This window comes from Psammomys obesus, unplaced genomic scaffold, assembly GCF_907164565.1.
Source record: "Psammomys obesus unplaced genomic scaffold, mPsaObe1.curated_primary_1811, whole genome shotgun sequence".
NCBI classification, from domain to species: Eukaryota; Metazoa; Chordata; class Mammalia; order Rodentia; family Muridae; genus Psammomys; species Psammomys obesus.
The window spans coordinates 25955779-25971287 of NW_026592890.1; the positions used below are offsets into that span (position 1 = coordinate 25955779).

At 47.2% G+C, this 15509-nt stretch overlaps 1 protein-coding gene across 3 annotated transcripts in view; it reads right to left on the reverse strand.

Annotated features, from left to right (window-relative positions):
* The window catches only part of Fyn (FYN proto-oncogene, Src family tyrosine kinase), a 195293-nt gene that overhangs the window by 18172 nt on the left and 161612 nt on the right, over positions 1 to 15509 (reverse strand). For all 3 annotated transcript variants that reach the window (XM_055615957.1, XM_055615954.1, XM_055615956.1), the window contains 4 exons: positions 14696 to 14860; positions 11690 to 11869; positions 10159 to 10235; positions 9904 to 10057 (listed from right to left, as the gene is read on the reverse strand). In XM_055615957.1, the coding sequence (XP_055471932.1) occupies positions 9904 to 10057; positions 10159 to 10235; positions 11690 to 11869; positions 14696 to 14860 (576 nt within the window). The remainder of the gene's footprint in view (positions 1 to 9903; positions 10058 to 10158; positions 10236 to 11689; positions 11870 to 14695; positions 14861 to 15509) is intronic.

Here is a 15509-nt window from a genome sequence, read left to right on the forward strand (position 1 = left end):
ACAAGCTGTGCCTGTAACAGGAAGCTGATTACATGGTGAAGGGAGCAAGATGTCTAGGGTAGGATATCCTGTGTTAAGAGCTAGAGCAAAGCTGACCTGACCCAGAACTTTGTGGTGATTCAAATGCAATAACTATTTCCAACCCAGTGAAACTTGGCAGAGGAAAACTCCTAATTCTCACAACAGGCCAAGGGATGACGTTCAGATTTCCCAAATGCTTCTGAAGTAATAAATGGAGTGTTTCCAGTTACCCCTGGTAATGCAGTCTGTTAAAACTTCCACTTTAAGTTCACAGAGTTTAGTGTCATGTTTTCTGAATAAACATAAACGAACATCCAATGGCACAATGGACTGGGATAATGTTGCACCGGAAATTTCAGCTTGCTGGTCGGTGGTAGGGAGTCTGGCGAAGAGTGTGACAGGGATTAAGGAAGAGTGCTGTGTCGTCAGGGACCTTGGGAGAGCAGGCAAGAGTGAAACCAATAGAGCCAGGGGCCAGAAGTTGGGCCTGAACATGCTTTGAAACTACAGGCTGATTAACTAGGCACAGATCCAAGGTCTGGTTGGGATAAATCCACGGAAGGAAAGTTCGAGCTGAAAGGGTGTGCAGGCTCCCAGGGGAGCTGAACAGTGAACATAGAGAGGTTATCTTGGCAGGGCCATCACCGGGTTAGGAACACAGCCCAGCACAGACAGACTGAGCCGCTGTCAGAGAGGCCTCGCCCGCTGTGCTAGGCTGTGTCACCAGCACGGGTGTGGGGATATAGTGTGGGGAAGCTCATCATGCTGGGGTTTGGTTGTGAGTTTAGAAAGATGTCCAAGAAAAGGGATGTACAGAAGACAAGCACAACTTCAGGTTGCTTTTCAAACTGTCCTCTGCTTTCCATCTGGCACAGAGTCTATGCTTTCGGGATCCCGGGAAGACTGGTGTGTAGGGCCAGGTACCCTATTTTGGTCAGGAGAAAAAGGCTAGCTGCAGGCAGTCTGCACGTGTACTGCCTGCCCCGGGTTATCCAGACGATGCAGACACAGGTTCCTTCTGCCAGCCGGCCAAGCACGCCGAGGAAGCCAAAAGACACTTCTGATGTTTGATGGCAGGCTGAAGTTCCTGTTTACACACTTTAAAATCACAGAGGGTGGCCATCTGCTTCCTTACTCATGATTACCAAGAAACACGGGCTGTGTGGACCAAGGTCTTGCTCCTGAGCATTCACACACAACTGTCAGCCAGCTCTGCCCAAAACAGCACAAAGGAGATGCCCTTCGGAGCACAAAGCAGGATGACCAGTGGGCTGGGCAGATAGAGGGAGGTGCTCAGAGAGCTGGCTCTGGTGACCTGTGCTGGCACAGGCCCATCTGCATTCCTTGGGCCAACTCAAGAGAGCTGGCCAAGGATGTAAGTGGCAGAAATCAGTTCCCCTCCAACCTGCAAGCATTTTTAATCTTAAAAGGGACTAGGGAGAAATGAGTGATTTAAAGTCCCCTTTCTTTCATTTCATCTGGCTTTCAACACCTCCCTGCTAGGAGGGAAGGATGCTCCCAACCGTTCATCTCCATTTCCCAGCATCCATCCTGCTCCCCTGACTACTAATCTGGGCTGAAGCTTCAGCAGATAAACAAAGCAGTCTCTCCCAGAAATGGCAGTGGTAGAAAGCCTCGAGACCAAGGCGGCAGAATACAAATGAAGGTGACTTCTGCCTGGTGACAGAGGTTCCGCCAAACTCTGGCCCTGGAAGGTTCAGGAAGGCAGCTTGGCTCAGTTCTGCTCATCAGGATCAGCACATAGCCTCTGGCAGCTCTGGGGAGGACAAACTCCCCACGTGGGCCTAGGGGGTGGTATGGCCTGGTCATTTCACTGCAGCCTTTCAAGGGAACAAGGCAGTTTGATGCTTACTATCAAAACAATAGCTTGCATCGGGAAGGGGCTTGCTTTTTGTTAAAAGATGGTTCACGTCTTTAGCAAGGAAAAGAATGGAATTAAATTTAACAATTAACAGGGCTCCATCCTTCCCCCACCCTCTTTCTCTGCTGACATTTGCTGTTCAGGTCACAGCACACAGTGTGGGAATGGCGATGCTGCTGTTGACAGAGAACAAGAAATTCATACGCTGACGCTGACGGGGAGAAGAGGGAGGGCATCTCATGGTGAGATCAGCCTTGATCTGCCACTAGTTTGCAGGGGCCTCTGAAGCAGCTGATTAATAATTCTGCAGGAACCCTTGAGCTGGAACTGAGTCTAATCATCCCCGGTCGTGGTAACAAAGGAAGGACAGGAACCGAATTCACAGTTTTGCATTGTGAAGCTGGAAATCTAAAAGAAGCAGGGACCGGGTCCTTGCTGACTGTGTTTGTCAACCTAGCTGCCTGCCTGTTTGTGCTAAATGGGTACTGTGCTTTTTGAATCCAAAATCCGATTATATTTAATTAGCATGGGCATCTGGGATTTCTAATACACAAAGAGTTATTAAAGTAACAAATCTTTCTAAAATATGTTCTCCAAGAAAGAATGTGTTAATTTATGCAGTAACAATTTTTAACATGAAATAATGAACATGAAAACTGTAACAATTATGAATTCTTTGTAGTCTAATTTATATATGAATTTTACTCCAGACAATAATCTATTCAATTTAAATGCTCAATACTGGGAGTATTTGAGCACACACATTTTTCTTCTACTTAATACCCAAAGTTTGGAATGCCCTTGTTTTGTTCATATATTCTAGAGACTCAAAGACTACACTGTCTTCACAGTTGCTTCCTAGGCGATCATTTGGTTACAGCTTTTGGAACAAGTCAACCAACCAATCAGATCCACAGAGAGAAATTCCATGCTCCTGCTCTTCAGGATGAGTCAAATGGGGGAGGGGCCCAGGCAGAGGGCAGCCAGAGAGGCCCTGTGCAGCATGGGTCGCGTGTGCCACCTATGGGTGGTGTGCTAAGTATGGCCATTTGCCCCTACAGGGTCAGCTGTAAAACTTGTTCATGCTACTGCCAACGGCAACAAGAAGTGTCTACTCCCAGATGGTGACGATTCTACCTATTTAAGGCAGGCTCCAAGGTTAACTTATCCAAGGTTCCAGAGCAGATCAGCAATAATGCCAGGACTCATCCTAAGATAATTTGACTTCACAGGTCATATTGATAGCCAGCTCATTCCTTGCCATCTTTTGGAGCAAAGCAGGAAATAGAGAAAGGAGGAGAGAAGTCCGTGGAAGAAAAAAGCGCTGTGGGGAAGAATGAGAAGTAAAGGGAACCAGACAGCTTCTGTCTTTTCCAATCCCCACAGCCACCTGAAAGGTGATTCACAGATGAGGATGCCAAGGCCCAGAGAAGCCTCAGATCTAGGACAATGACAGAGCTAGCCTCTGAACACAAGCATTTCTAGCTTGGCAGCTCCCGAGCATCTCCAGAGACAAGCTCACAGTGTGTAGCAAATACCTACAGAGCAAACAACCCTCTCTGGGGGTTTATGCAGCAATTACAGTACCTAACTTCCGGGAAGCCTGTGCGTAAGTCTGAGGAGAGTGAGGAGAAGGGCAGTGGCCGCAGCTATTTCCACTGCTATACACAAACAGAGACAGTATGTGTTCTGTGCGCCTGAGGGCTGTATTCTAGTCTTTAGGACAATGTCCCCACAGAGGAACAGCAAGACCTGTTTTACTGATGTCCAGGAGGATTGCTACCCAGGGTCCTTGTAAGCACCCATGTGCACATGTGTTCATGCGTGAAGCTGCTGGGCACACCCACCTACTGTCAGATACAATAATTATACATATTCTAAATATAAATGAAAACCTATGCATGCACCTTGGGGCCATGGATGGTTCTGTTCTCTCTCTCTCCATAGCTCTGGTTGTCTTGGAATTCACCAGATAGACCAGGCTGGCCTTAAACTCAGAGCTCTGTCTGCCTGTCTTCCTAGTGATGGGATTAGAGGTGTGCACTACCATAACTAGCCATGAACAGTTCTTAATAGGAGGAAAGAATGAAGTTCTGCCCAAGACAGTAGGATGGCAGAGGTTAGTTGAGTCACAGCTAAGTTCAAGACAGAGCCACGTAGACAGAACTAGAATGATGATTGTCCAGATAAAATATGATCTAGGCTATAAATGATGATATGTATACACAGACATACATACACACACATGCACATATCTATCCATTTATCCATCTATCTACCTACCTACCTACCTATCTACCTATCAATCATCCATCCATCTTGTGGGCCACATGAAGAGTGAGACTGGGGGAACTGGCCTGGAGCTAGAATAAGGTTGAGAATGTTCAAAGCCTAAAAATCTCAATTTTGAGACCTGTAAGAGTAAGGATCGCTCTTTCCCTGTTCTGTGTCTGCATGCCCAGTGCATAGTCTTGTGACTCTACCTCTGCCTTTCTCAAGGTAGTCACATAGCCTGGTAACAAGGTCATGCCCAGCTGGCACCTGGAATTCCTCTCCATGCAAATTGAAGCAATCCCAGCACCTCAGCCCCAGCCAATGATGGACACTCACCCGAAAACCCCTATATAAACCCAAGGTTTATATAGCCCTTGTTCTCTGCCAATAAAAAGAACTGTGTTACTGAAAGGGCTGCATCACTGAAAGGGCTGTTCAGGAGACAGCACTCTCTGCCTGGGGCCCTCACTGCCCAATTAAACAGGTATCCTGCTGACCCACATGCCCAGCTAGGCTTTATTCCTTTGAGCCCAGCACCTGGTTGCCTGGATGCCCGAAAGGGAAGAAGTGAAACCCTGAGCTCATTCTACCTACCCCTGATAGGTATAATGATGTTACCTGCCATCTACCTATCTGTCATCTGCCTACCTGTGTGTACATATATATGCATGGCTTTGTAAGTTTCTTTCTTTTATTGATTACTAACAGTTTTTCCTCTTTGAAGTGTTTGTAATATAATAAAAACCCTTTTTATGGAAGACATGCCAATCACAAAAAATTAGGATTATAAAAACAATTCTTTGTATTTTACCACCCTCAAAGAATTTTTTTATAGACTGCCTCCTTAATTCTCATACTACTCACGTAAGGCAGTTACTTTTACCATCTACTCTTCAGAGAATAAAGGTGAAGCCTGAAGCGGTAGCTGGTTTGCTTGAGGATACCCTACTTGTCAGCGACAGAGGGGGTTTAAGCCTGGGGGCTCTTGGCTTCTAACCTAGCTAAGCAATGCAGGTGCGTTTGCCTTTTAAATCCGTATCACCTGTCTGTGAGGCAGTAGCGGCCACTGCCAATCTAGGCCTAGCCAGGAGACAGGAGGATGTGCGTCTCCCGTCCGGTAGCTTCCTGTTTAACAGCTCCAGGTGGAATCAGCCCTGTTGTTCCTCAGCAGTGATGGGCCAGCCCTGGCGGGTGTGCTCAGCGAAACATGAGTCTGCTGTAAGAAAGCAGAACTGTCACAGGAAACAAGAGTCTCGGGACACAGGGATGGGGAAAGAGGCAGAACAAAAGAGCATGTCATGACCACGTCATGAAGTGGCGGGTCATGAAAGAAGGAATCTGTAGGGCCATGCTCATCGACTTCCCTTACAGGCAGAGAGAATCTGCAGCGGCAGAGAGAGAACAGAGCCCTCTCTGGGGGCAGCTGCTGATTAGGGTGGAATGAAATGGTCTTCACAGGCATGTCTTCTCCTGTGAGGTGGTTTCAAGACCATATACCCATGTAAAGATGTATTCAGTTGCACACCAGATTCATCTATTTTATTGGATGAATGTAAATGAAGGAGGAGGAGGAGGAGGAGGAGGAGGAGGAGGAGGAGGAGGAGGAGGAGGAAAGAAATCAAGTGTCCACAAGAGCAAGTTGTTGTTAGTCAGGTCTACCTGATCGTGCCAGGTTCAAGTCCACTTTAGCCAGCCCTCAGCTACTTCAGAACTTAGAAGGAAGACCAAGTCTTTGGGGAGTTTTCCCACCCATTCTCATTTTCTGTGAGAAGGACCAGATGGCCTGAGGGCTGTAACAGGGGAGCAAGAAACTGCAGTTGACAGGAAAGCCTGGTGCAGAAGCAGCACCTTGCTACCTCGATGCTCTTGGCCCAGGTGGGGGCTATGGTAGCTACTGGAAGGATCCTAGGAGCAGAGATAGGGAGGGGAGGTATCAGCAAAGCTCCGGGAAGGTGCAGGTGACACAGGCGGAGGGATGAGAGTGAGAGGACCTCACTGTGCAGTGGGTCAGGGGAGGTAGCGCAGCTGGCCTCTCTGGGCTCAGATGCCAGTGTGGATGCCTCAAATGTGACAAAGTGCAGCTCACACTCTCTCTATGAAGTTAAGATCTCCCAGACTTTCTCTCTCAGCTGACGCTGCCAGCTCTGCCCTAACCACAACCCACAACTGCCTCCTAGGAAGGGTCTGTGGCGTCTCCTTGCATGGAAACTGGGTCTTTGCAGTGCAACTGCAGCCTACCTGTTTGTTCGTTCTCCAGCAGCCCAGTCCTGTGTAAGGCAACAAGAACAGAGGTAAGGGACACTAACCAGTGCCCACGAGCTGGGGCTGGCTCAAACCTCCAAGTGCTCTCCAGTAACTGCAAAAATGCACAAAGCTGGTAAGATGCATCCTCACTTAAGAAGTAAGTACTCTGCTCATGGAAGAACCAGACAGCTTGCCCAGGGCCCCAGGTCAGCAGATGGTATCACTGGGCTTTGCTGCCTGACTTTAATGTTCCTGTGTTCCTTCTCATGCTAGCCGCTCTCCTTACGTGCCCTTCGGTTTCCCCTATCTTTCCCTTCTCCATCCTTTCTTCCTTTGAGATGGAGTCTTGCTGTTTTGCCCAGGCTAGTCTCAAACTCCTGGGCTGAAGAGACCTCCCCTCCTCAGCTCCCAGAGCAGCTGAGGCTATACTGTGCAAGCCTTCACTAAGGCTGGGTGTCATCATAACAACATTTTGCCAAGTTCCTGTTATAAACAAGGCATTCAGATGCCCCATATGGATTCTTTAAGTGACTCTGGATGGACAGAACTTAGGGCGGAGCTCCTAACTCAACCGGAACTGGGCCCAACTGTGAGCTGTCCAGGCAATTGTGAGGAATCCCAAGTGATTCTAGTTGCTTCTAGGATGCTGACAAGTGGAGGCTTCCCTTCACAGGCATCGGGCCTGGTCCTCGGCTCCTCTTTGACCTGGGGCTTCTGTTCAGAAACCAGGGTAGGGAGGGGCTGAGTGTGGGGCTTGTGGGAAGCAACGCCACATAAAAGGCCTGTAACAGAGCTCTACACTGCCGTGGTGCTTGTGCCCTGTGTGTGTGTGTGGATGTGCACGCGCACGCGTGCAGTGACAGACATTTCAGAGCACCCTCAGATGGGAAACTCACAACTGTTTTGCAAACAATTGTCACTCGTGGTCCTAAAATAGCTACGTTTGGCACATGTTCCAGAACACTGCCTGCACTCCCATAATCACGACGCGGCACGGCTGTGGCCTGCGGGTGACATAAAACCCGACTTGCAAATATTATTAGGCACATGGACCAGCTGTCTAGAGGAGCTTATTAATCCCCGGCAGGAGTGTCGGCACACAGCGCACATGCCATCTGCAGAATACATTGGCAAATACATGCCGGACCTTTCCATCTACTGGAAAGGCGAGGGCGGGGCAGACCCAGTGCCGAACCTGTAGGAACAGCTGGGCTGTCCAAGGCTGGCAAATGAAAGGCTCTCTGGCATGGACACATGTACATTTGAGAGGTTGCCCCTTGAGGCTTTTTCCATAAAATAAAGGGAAAATGGGACTTATGAGTAATTCTTTCCGGTTTTACATTCTGCTTTCAGATTCACTGACTTAGTGAGAGATGGTGGGCACAGCTCAAGAGTATGCCTGATCAGGCGGACTGCACTGTTTTTAAATCCTCATCTTCCACTTGTGAGCTTTGGGATTTGTATGCTAACCCTGAGTCTATTTCCTGCCTCTTGCAGGCCAGGCAGGTCCAGGGCCACACGTTTGTGGCCCTTTCCTGGCCCTCAAGACAGCACAGATTGTCCACATATCCTTCCATACTGGAGTTCATCCGATTCTTGCTACTTATCCCTGCCCAGTGTTTGGTATGCATCTGAAGGCGTTGGGTAAAGGAAAGAAACAAGACATGATGTTCTACAGGGAACGATTGGAATCTTCTGCTTGGAAACTAAGTCAAGGCAATGTTGAACAAAGGATTGAGGCCCGTCCTTGGGAAGGGGTTCAGACAGTGGTCTGCATGTGATGGAGCGGGAAGGCAGGGCAGAAAGGCAGTCATGATGGGGAGTGGGAAGGAAGGCTGCATGGGCAGGCTGAGAGGGTTCTGGAAAGAAGGGGGTCCAGTGCAGACGCCAACGTGAGAGGTGCCAGTCACCCAAGGCCACAGTCTCAGGCACCTTAGTGAACCTGCATGACCTACAAGCCCATGCCAACAGTACCTCTGTAAGCATCTGCCGGTCCCCAGCCCTGCCACCTTCTCACTTATGGGTGGATCAAGGGTGTTAACCACACACTCTGCGGAATAAGTGGTTAAGAGCGAGAAAACTGCCTTTCATTGCTTCCTCTGCTACTGCGACTTTCTCACACACAGGAGGAAGCTCCTGGGCTTCACTGGAGCCATTTTCTAAGTCAAATATCCAGCCATCAACCTTCTCATGCTCTCCTTCAGGACCAAAGCTCTGCTCATACTTGCTCAGACCCTCTCGGCATGCCCTGTCACCAAAACCATGTCTGTGTTCCTCCCTCTCTGCTGAGAGATACAGCCTGCTTCTGTGCCCCCTAACTTCATGACCCCCACATGATCCCACATGGAGGCTTGCTGCGTGGGCATAAGGCTTCAGGACAAAACATGCCACACGTTGGGAGAATTCAAATAGCTGAACTGTTTACACAACATACAATTGGGCATTTGGACAGTATCTACAATCAGGCAGGATCTTAGTTTAACATTTTCTATCGTCACTCATTGCACGTCTATTCTGAGTCAAATAAACAGAGGAAAGAATTGACATGAAATAAAAAAAAAAAAATCAAAAGAAAGAGGACCAAAAAAGATTGCAGAAATGAGTGAAATGAAATGGGTATTAGTCATCAGAAAACTGTAGAAGGCACTATCCTGTAATATATCCCAGTTACTGCTTGGCCTGGCTCAGGTGACCAGGCTTTGGTTAATATCACCAGGGAAACTTACTCTCTGCCTGAGCTCCAGGCGTTAAGCCCACAGTTGCTGGTTCCTCACTTAGCTCCACATCTGGACACTGCCATGTGACCATCTAAGAAGGCAGAACACATCTGGGGAATGCCTTCCTGGCATCTGGTACTCTAGTGACAGTCATCCCGGTGGGCTGGCTGCTGGTTTGGTATGTGTTTTACCTAAGACTTGATGTCTATGAACTTTCGCAGGAGGTGGGTGGGTGGAAGTAAACAGGGAAAGAAAGCAGGGATTTTCAAGGGACCACCATCAACCAGCACCCTCTACCCCCAACCACTTCTTTTCTCTTCACCGCTCTGCTCTCAAGGCAAGAGACTGCATTGAGGATCCAGGCTCAGGCTGGGCCTGGTTGGGCCCTAGGAGGCAGCTGCAGACTGAGGTCTCAGCCTCCGTGTGCCTCTGCAGGCTTTCTACTAGATGGCACCCTCGATCTGGCACTACCCCTCCTGTTGTGTTCTCCAAGCTCTGGCTCCCTGATGTTAGTTCTGAGGCATCGCACTATGTTCCAGTTTTCCCAAAGCCTGCCTGCTCCTTTGTAAAAGACTGGCCATGGGGGTTGGCACTCACCAAACCATTGCTGCACCTGTCTACTGGGCCCACTAGTCCCCCACCTGAGAACTGTCAGACTCTTGCCAGATCAGAGGAAAAAGTGGGCAGCTGGAGGAAATGGAGGTGAGGAGGGAGGCTGGGCAGTGCAGAGATGCAATCAGGAGCCAGTGTCCTGGAAGCGCCCACCTTGTCTGGCTGTGTATTCATTGTCTTCGATCAACCGAGCCAATCCAAAGTCAGCAATCTTGCAAATTAGTCCATTTCCCACTAGAATGTTTGCTGATCGAAGATCTCTGTGGATGTAATTCATGCGCTCAATGTAAGCCATTCCTGCAGCAACCTGTGGAGACGAAGGGGAGGGGGCACAGCTGTTACACCATAACCCCTCAAGTGTCCATGCTGACATAGCTGCAGCCTGAGTCAGGGCACCCTGTGGCCTACCTGTGCTGCCATGTCCACAAGATTTGGCAATTTCAGAGCTCTTCCTTCACCGTCTTTTAAGAAATCAAGCAAACTTCCTATGAGTGAGACATAAAGCAATTTCAGTTTACTCAGAATGGCAAAAATTCCCAGTAGTGGCCATATCTGATTTCCTTACGTAAGTAAAAGGTAGTGAATGGGATGATGCCATCAAAGGAAAAGGAAAGCTTTGTACAAGAAACAGAAACAAATTCCATGTTTTAAGAAGCAAGTTTTAGCTTCTGAAAATAAACTGCATTTGTTTTGTTGCTAAAGACAAAGAATTTAGTAAGACTAAGACGAAATGAACTCCATCTCCCTTTCAATGTCACAAGGAGGAGTGTGTCAGGAACCAAACCATCCTCCATGATCCAGTCGCCCTGCACAGTGGAGTGATGTGGAGAAGGACAGCTCAGGTGAGCACTGTGAGGCGTACTGTTACAGCAGCTAACAGTTACTTGCTGAAAATGCACATTTTCAGGCTTTATCTACCAAATCAGAAACTCCAAAGTCAGACCCGGTGTTTGTAGAGGACCTCCAGGGGACCCTGGTGCTAGGGAGTTTCAGGATCACCAACTTTTTTAAGTATCTGAGAAACATGGGTGGGGCAGGCGAGTCCTAATTAGATCACAGCCAGCCTCGCCTCTGCCTCAGACATCCCAGACTGAATAGGCACAGCTTCAGAGCCACACTTGTAAGGCTGCGTGAGGCTCAGAACTGACACCAAGGCGGAGTTAATCATTTGCAGGAGCTGGGGGCACATGATGGCCATCAGCAGGGTTTTTTTTTTTTTTTAATGCTTTAATCATAAAGTTATTTACAAAATAACGCTGGATCCAAAGGGCAAACAATCTGCCAGGAAAAAAATTCCAATTATATTTTAAAAGAAAGTACATAGAGAAGAAAAATCACACTGCTGTCTTCTGGTGTGCAATGTGCGGCCTTTTAAGGCTGTTTCTTGTTTGGCTCATTTATTTTTCCAAAACAAAGTGATCTCTGGCTTCATCCCCAACAATGCTGGTTTGATTATAATGATGTACACGCACACGTGTGCACCAATACATGCGTGCCCGAAGGGGGCGGGGATGATTGCGCGTCCTTTCTTCACCTGACATTTAAGGAGAAAGCTGGGGGAAAAGAGGTTGAGGTGGGGAGTAAACTCAACTCAGCAACCATCTGCTACTGATTATTTAGCGCTGATAAGGGAAATTTAACAGAAGCCACTGATTCAAAATGGCAGCAGGTCTCGCAGCCCTCTGCATTAGCTCGGGTATAAAACGGACGCTCTAGTTATGCAGAGGGACATTCCTGGTATGCGATGTGCAGAAGGGCAAGTATGTCTCTCAAGAACATGGGGCAAACTCAGCGTTCCCCGGCTTTTTCAGTGCTGTCCTGATGAAAATCCCTGGCCCACGTAGAAGCTGGGGGTTAAAGCAAGTGGACAGCTCTGGCTCTCTCTCTCTGAAGAGTCCCTGCAAGCCAATGTGAGGAGGAAGGAGAAGCATTGGCCAACCTTTGTTCATGTATTCCGTGACGATGTAAATGGGCTCCTCAGACACGACTGCATAGAGCTGCACCAGCTTGTCATGTTTCAGCTTCTTCATGATCTGTGCTTCCTCCAGGAATGATTCCGGGGACATTGTGCCTGGCTTAAGAGTCTTTATGGCTACTTTTGTGTTTCCATTCCAGGTACCTACAAATATCCCACAGTATTAAGTCAATCCAAAGATAGTCTCTTCGTGGTAAAATATAAGTCTGACCAGCAACTTTGCGCATAAAATCAGACTTTAAGTTTTAAAAACCTTAAACAGTTCTAATGAGCAAAGACAATTAATTGCAAGGACTCTGTCAAGTATTTCAAGAGGAAAAATGAGTTTACTTATAGCTAATTAATAATTCACTAAATTTTTCCATTTGATACATATCACTCTTTTTATGGCTTATGCATGTAATTGTGAATTTACACTAAAAAGCTCTGGACTTTTATTTAAATGATGGAAGTCCAGGATTTAGAACTGGCTCAGGTATCCAATAGCTATTCCTTAGGTAACAGGGAAAGCCTGGAAGAAAGCAGATTAAATCCCATCATAGAGGTGTGCCCCTGCAGAATATGGCCACACACTAAGGATGCTTGGAACAGGCTTTCAACTGTCTGCACTGGATGGCATACTTGACTAAGTCCCGCAGAAGTCAAGCTAAGGGTGCCCATAAGCACAGGCAAGGAGCACACTGTCTCCTGGCCCGTACTTCCCCGGCTAAGGTAAATCCCTCAGGCTTTCCTTGAGTCAGCCACAAGAATAATGGTTTCTATCATACGGGCTGGGAAAGCAAACAGCATCAAGGAAAGAAGAAAAGTATTCAAATACACTATGTTTAAGTACTTCTTTAAACGTCTAGCTGACTCAAAGGAAAGGCCTGGTTTCTGGCCATTATCAGTTGGCTCATCTGTAAAATACAGGCATGAATACAGCTTTTTATTCTCTTTTGATTCTCAAATTAAAAGACAAAATTTTGGCTTGTTCCATCTCTAGCCAATGGCTTTGAAGGATAATTTTAATAAGGGAAACTAAAAATCTACTAATTGAGATTATACTGCTTACAATTTGAAAGAGAATACAGGTTCAAAGGGAGAGTTACTCAGGTTTCACCTGTGACTTTCAGATCTATGGAGTCTGTGTCTTGAAGCGCTTCTTATTATTCTGTTAAAACATACAATTACAACATGCATGCTACAGGGGAGAACCCATGACAGAACCAGTGGCTTAAAGAGCTCGTTCAGCTCACGAGATACCTGCCGCTCAGTGTGAACTGGAACTCTGACAGCTTTTAAGTGGCCTCTGTGACTTCACTGTTACCATGTCCCACTGTAAGCAGTGTGACCCTCCCTCTCAGCCGGGCTAACTGCGGAGGCTTCCGTCCCAGCGCTTATGCTTTGGTGCTCTGTGTAATGACTGAAGTTACAGAAGGCTGAAGATCAAATTTCTTTCAGAGTGTGATTCATCCTGAGTGTGTGATCCGATTAAATTCCTTAGGACTTACAACTTCAATTATAAGTTGGGTGGATAAAAAGGGAAATGTTATGTAAGTAGATCCTATAATACCTGAGCTAAAGTCTAGACAGGGATGGGCACATTAATGTGGATTCCCTATTATAGTGCGTACTGGAGAATGGCTGACATGTTAGCCCATCCGTGTACCGTCCATCATCCGTTTGTACATCTGTTTGTGTCTTCGTGGCACCCGCTACCTGCTGTGCTTTAGGCATTTTAATTACATTAACTCTGTTAATGTGGATCAGACCTAAAGACCACATATTCTGTTTGTATCCCTTTAGACTCGAAGGAAGGGAGACTCTGATACACTTTGCTATCTTTTTAGGGATGGACATTTTTGGGAGGGGGTTTAAGTTTATGGATTGTCTGTAAGCAAAGTTGCAACTGTCCCAGAGGGTTATAAAAGCATCTCGGCTGGCATGACTGACAACTAAATGAGGAAGTGTGTCTGGTGATCTAAGAGCTACAAGGGATTTTAAACATGTTTGATATAATCCTGAAAATAATCCAGTGAAGCAGCTATTACTCCGATTTTACAGATGAGGAACTGGGGCTCAGACGTATTAAACAGGTCCTGTATTTATGCTTACAGGTAAGGGTGTAGACCCATGCTTGGTGTGCAGAAAGCTCATGACCTTCCTCTACAGCGGCTCTCACACAGCACCTTACCGTCCCGTTTCACAGGAAGAGAGAGCACCACATTCACTTCACGCTGGCTTCCTGTTCTTGCAGGTGTTTAATGAGCCACATGACATAGGACAGATGAACACAGCAAGGTGCCACCGGATTCAGCAAACCTGGATGGCCTGAGACCATCTAGTGACACAGGTTAAGGGTCTTTGTCCCGGTAGTCATATATGTTCAAAACTGTCCCTTTCATTGGCTTTGAGATGTAGCCAAAACAGAACGTGCCCTCTGCCTTACCAAGCCACACTTCAGCGAAACACCCCTGCCCCAGCTTCTTCTCCAGAAACAACGAGTGGCGTGCAACTTCCCAAGCATCTTTAGCCAATCCGTAAGTTTGTGGGGTACAACTCGATGAAACCACAGTTAAGTTAAAACACAAACCATCAGCTTTCTCTACAGGAGAGGGAATTAATAAAGAAAACAGTCCTTATAATCCATAACCATGCATGCACTAGGAAAGATGGAAGGTGACCTGCCCCGAGGGGAACACTTGGAAATACTTGCAGCTGGCAATGAAGGGTAAGGAAGGCACTCTCATTAGGTTGGAACACTCCTTCCACCAGCCAGAGCACAACCAGCGCCATCTGCCACTCTTGCTCATTTCTATCTCTTTTTTTTAGAAGTTCCAAATTTTTATACATAAAAGTAAAAATTGAGTAATTCAAAGTCTGTTTTCCTGGTCATTATATATATATATCTTTATTTTCACCTTCCATCTTTGATGTTTGGGATTTCCCAAACAAGGAAGCTAATCAAAAAGAAATTGAGTGTCAGCATACCCATCCATACTTCCCCAAACTGCCCATTTCCCAGTCTCTTGATCAACTGCAGGGATTCTCGAGGGATTTCCCAGACATCTTTGGTTTTGACAGACAGATCGGTAAGCCTTGGCATCCCTTTGTGACAGGGAACAACCAGGCGGCAGCAGAGACCTGCGGCTCTCTCTGAAGGAACGGGCAGCAGCGGCGAGGGAGAGAAGAGCAGAGTAAGTAAGGACAGCGTGCACAGGCGGGCGGCGTGGCGTCGGCGAGTGCTGCGTACACCACAGAAGATCCGACGCACACAAGCAAACATATTCATGAGGACATTTCAACGGTGGACTCTGCTGTTGCCCCGGGGCGTGCTCCATGTATACACAGGCAGCCTGCTTTGGCTTCTGTGTACTTTAGTCTAATGAACTGGTATAGCCTGGTCTCGAGTTCTGAAAACGCCCTTGCTAACTAATCTCAAAAACACATATAAAAATTTAAAAAAAAAAAAAAAATGACTGTCTCTTTCCATTCTGGTATCTAGATAGCCTAGGGGTTGAGCGAATCTTCCTGGTGCAAATATGTTTAGCATGTGACTGCAGTACAGGAGCTGTCCACTGAACTCTGGTCTGTGAGAACCAGTGGATCTCAAGAGTGCACCTGGCAGGGGGAGGGATGCCGAATTTTCTTTAGTGACTGCTTGGTTCTCCGAACTCTATTCTACCAGTCCTGTGTGCCTGCATTGCTTCTTTGCAATTTTCCACTAAAAACAAACAAAAACAAAAATACGACCTTTTAAACAGTTTCCTATGTATAATTCAGGAGTCTGGATTCAAAGAAGGAA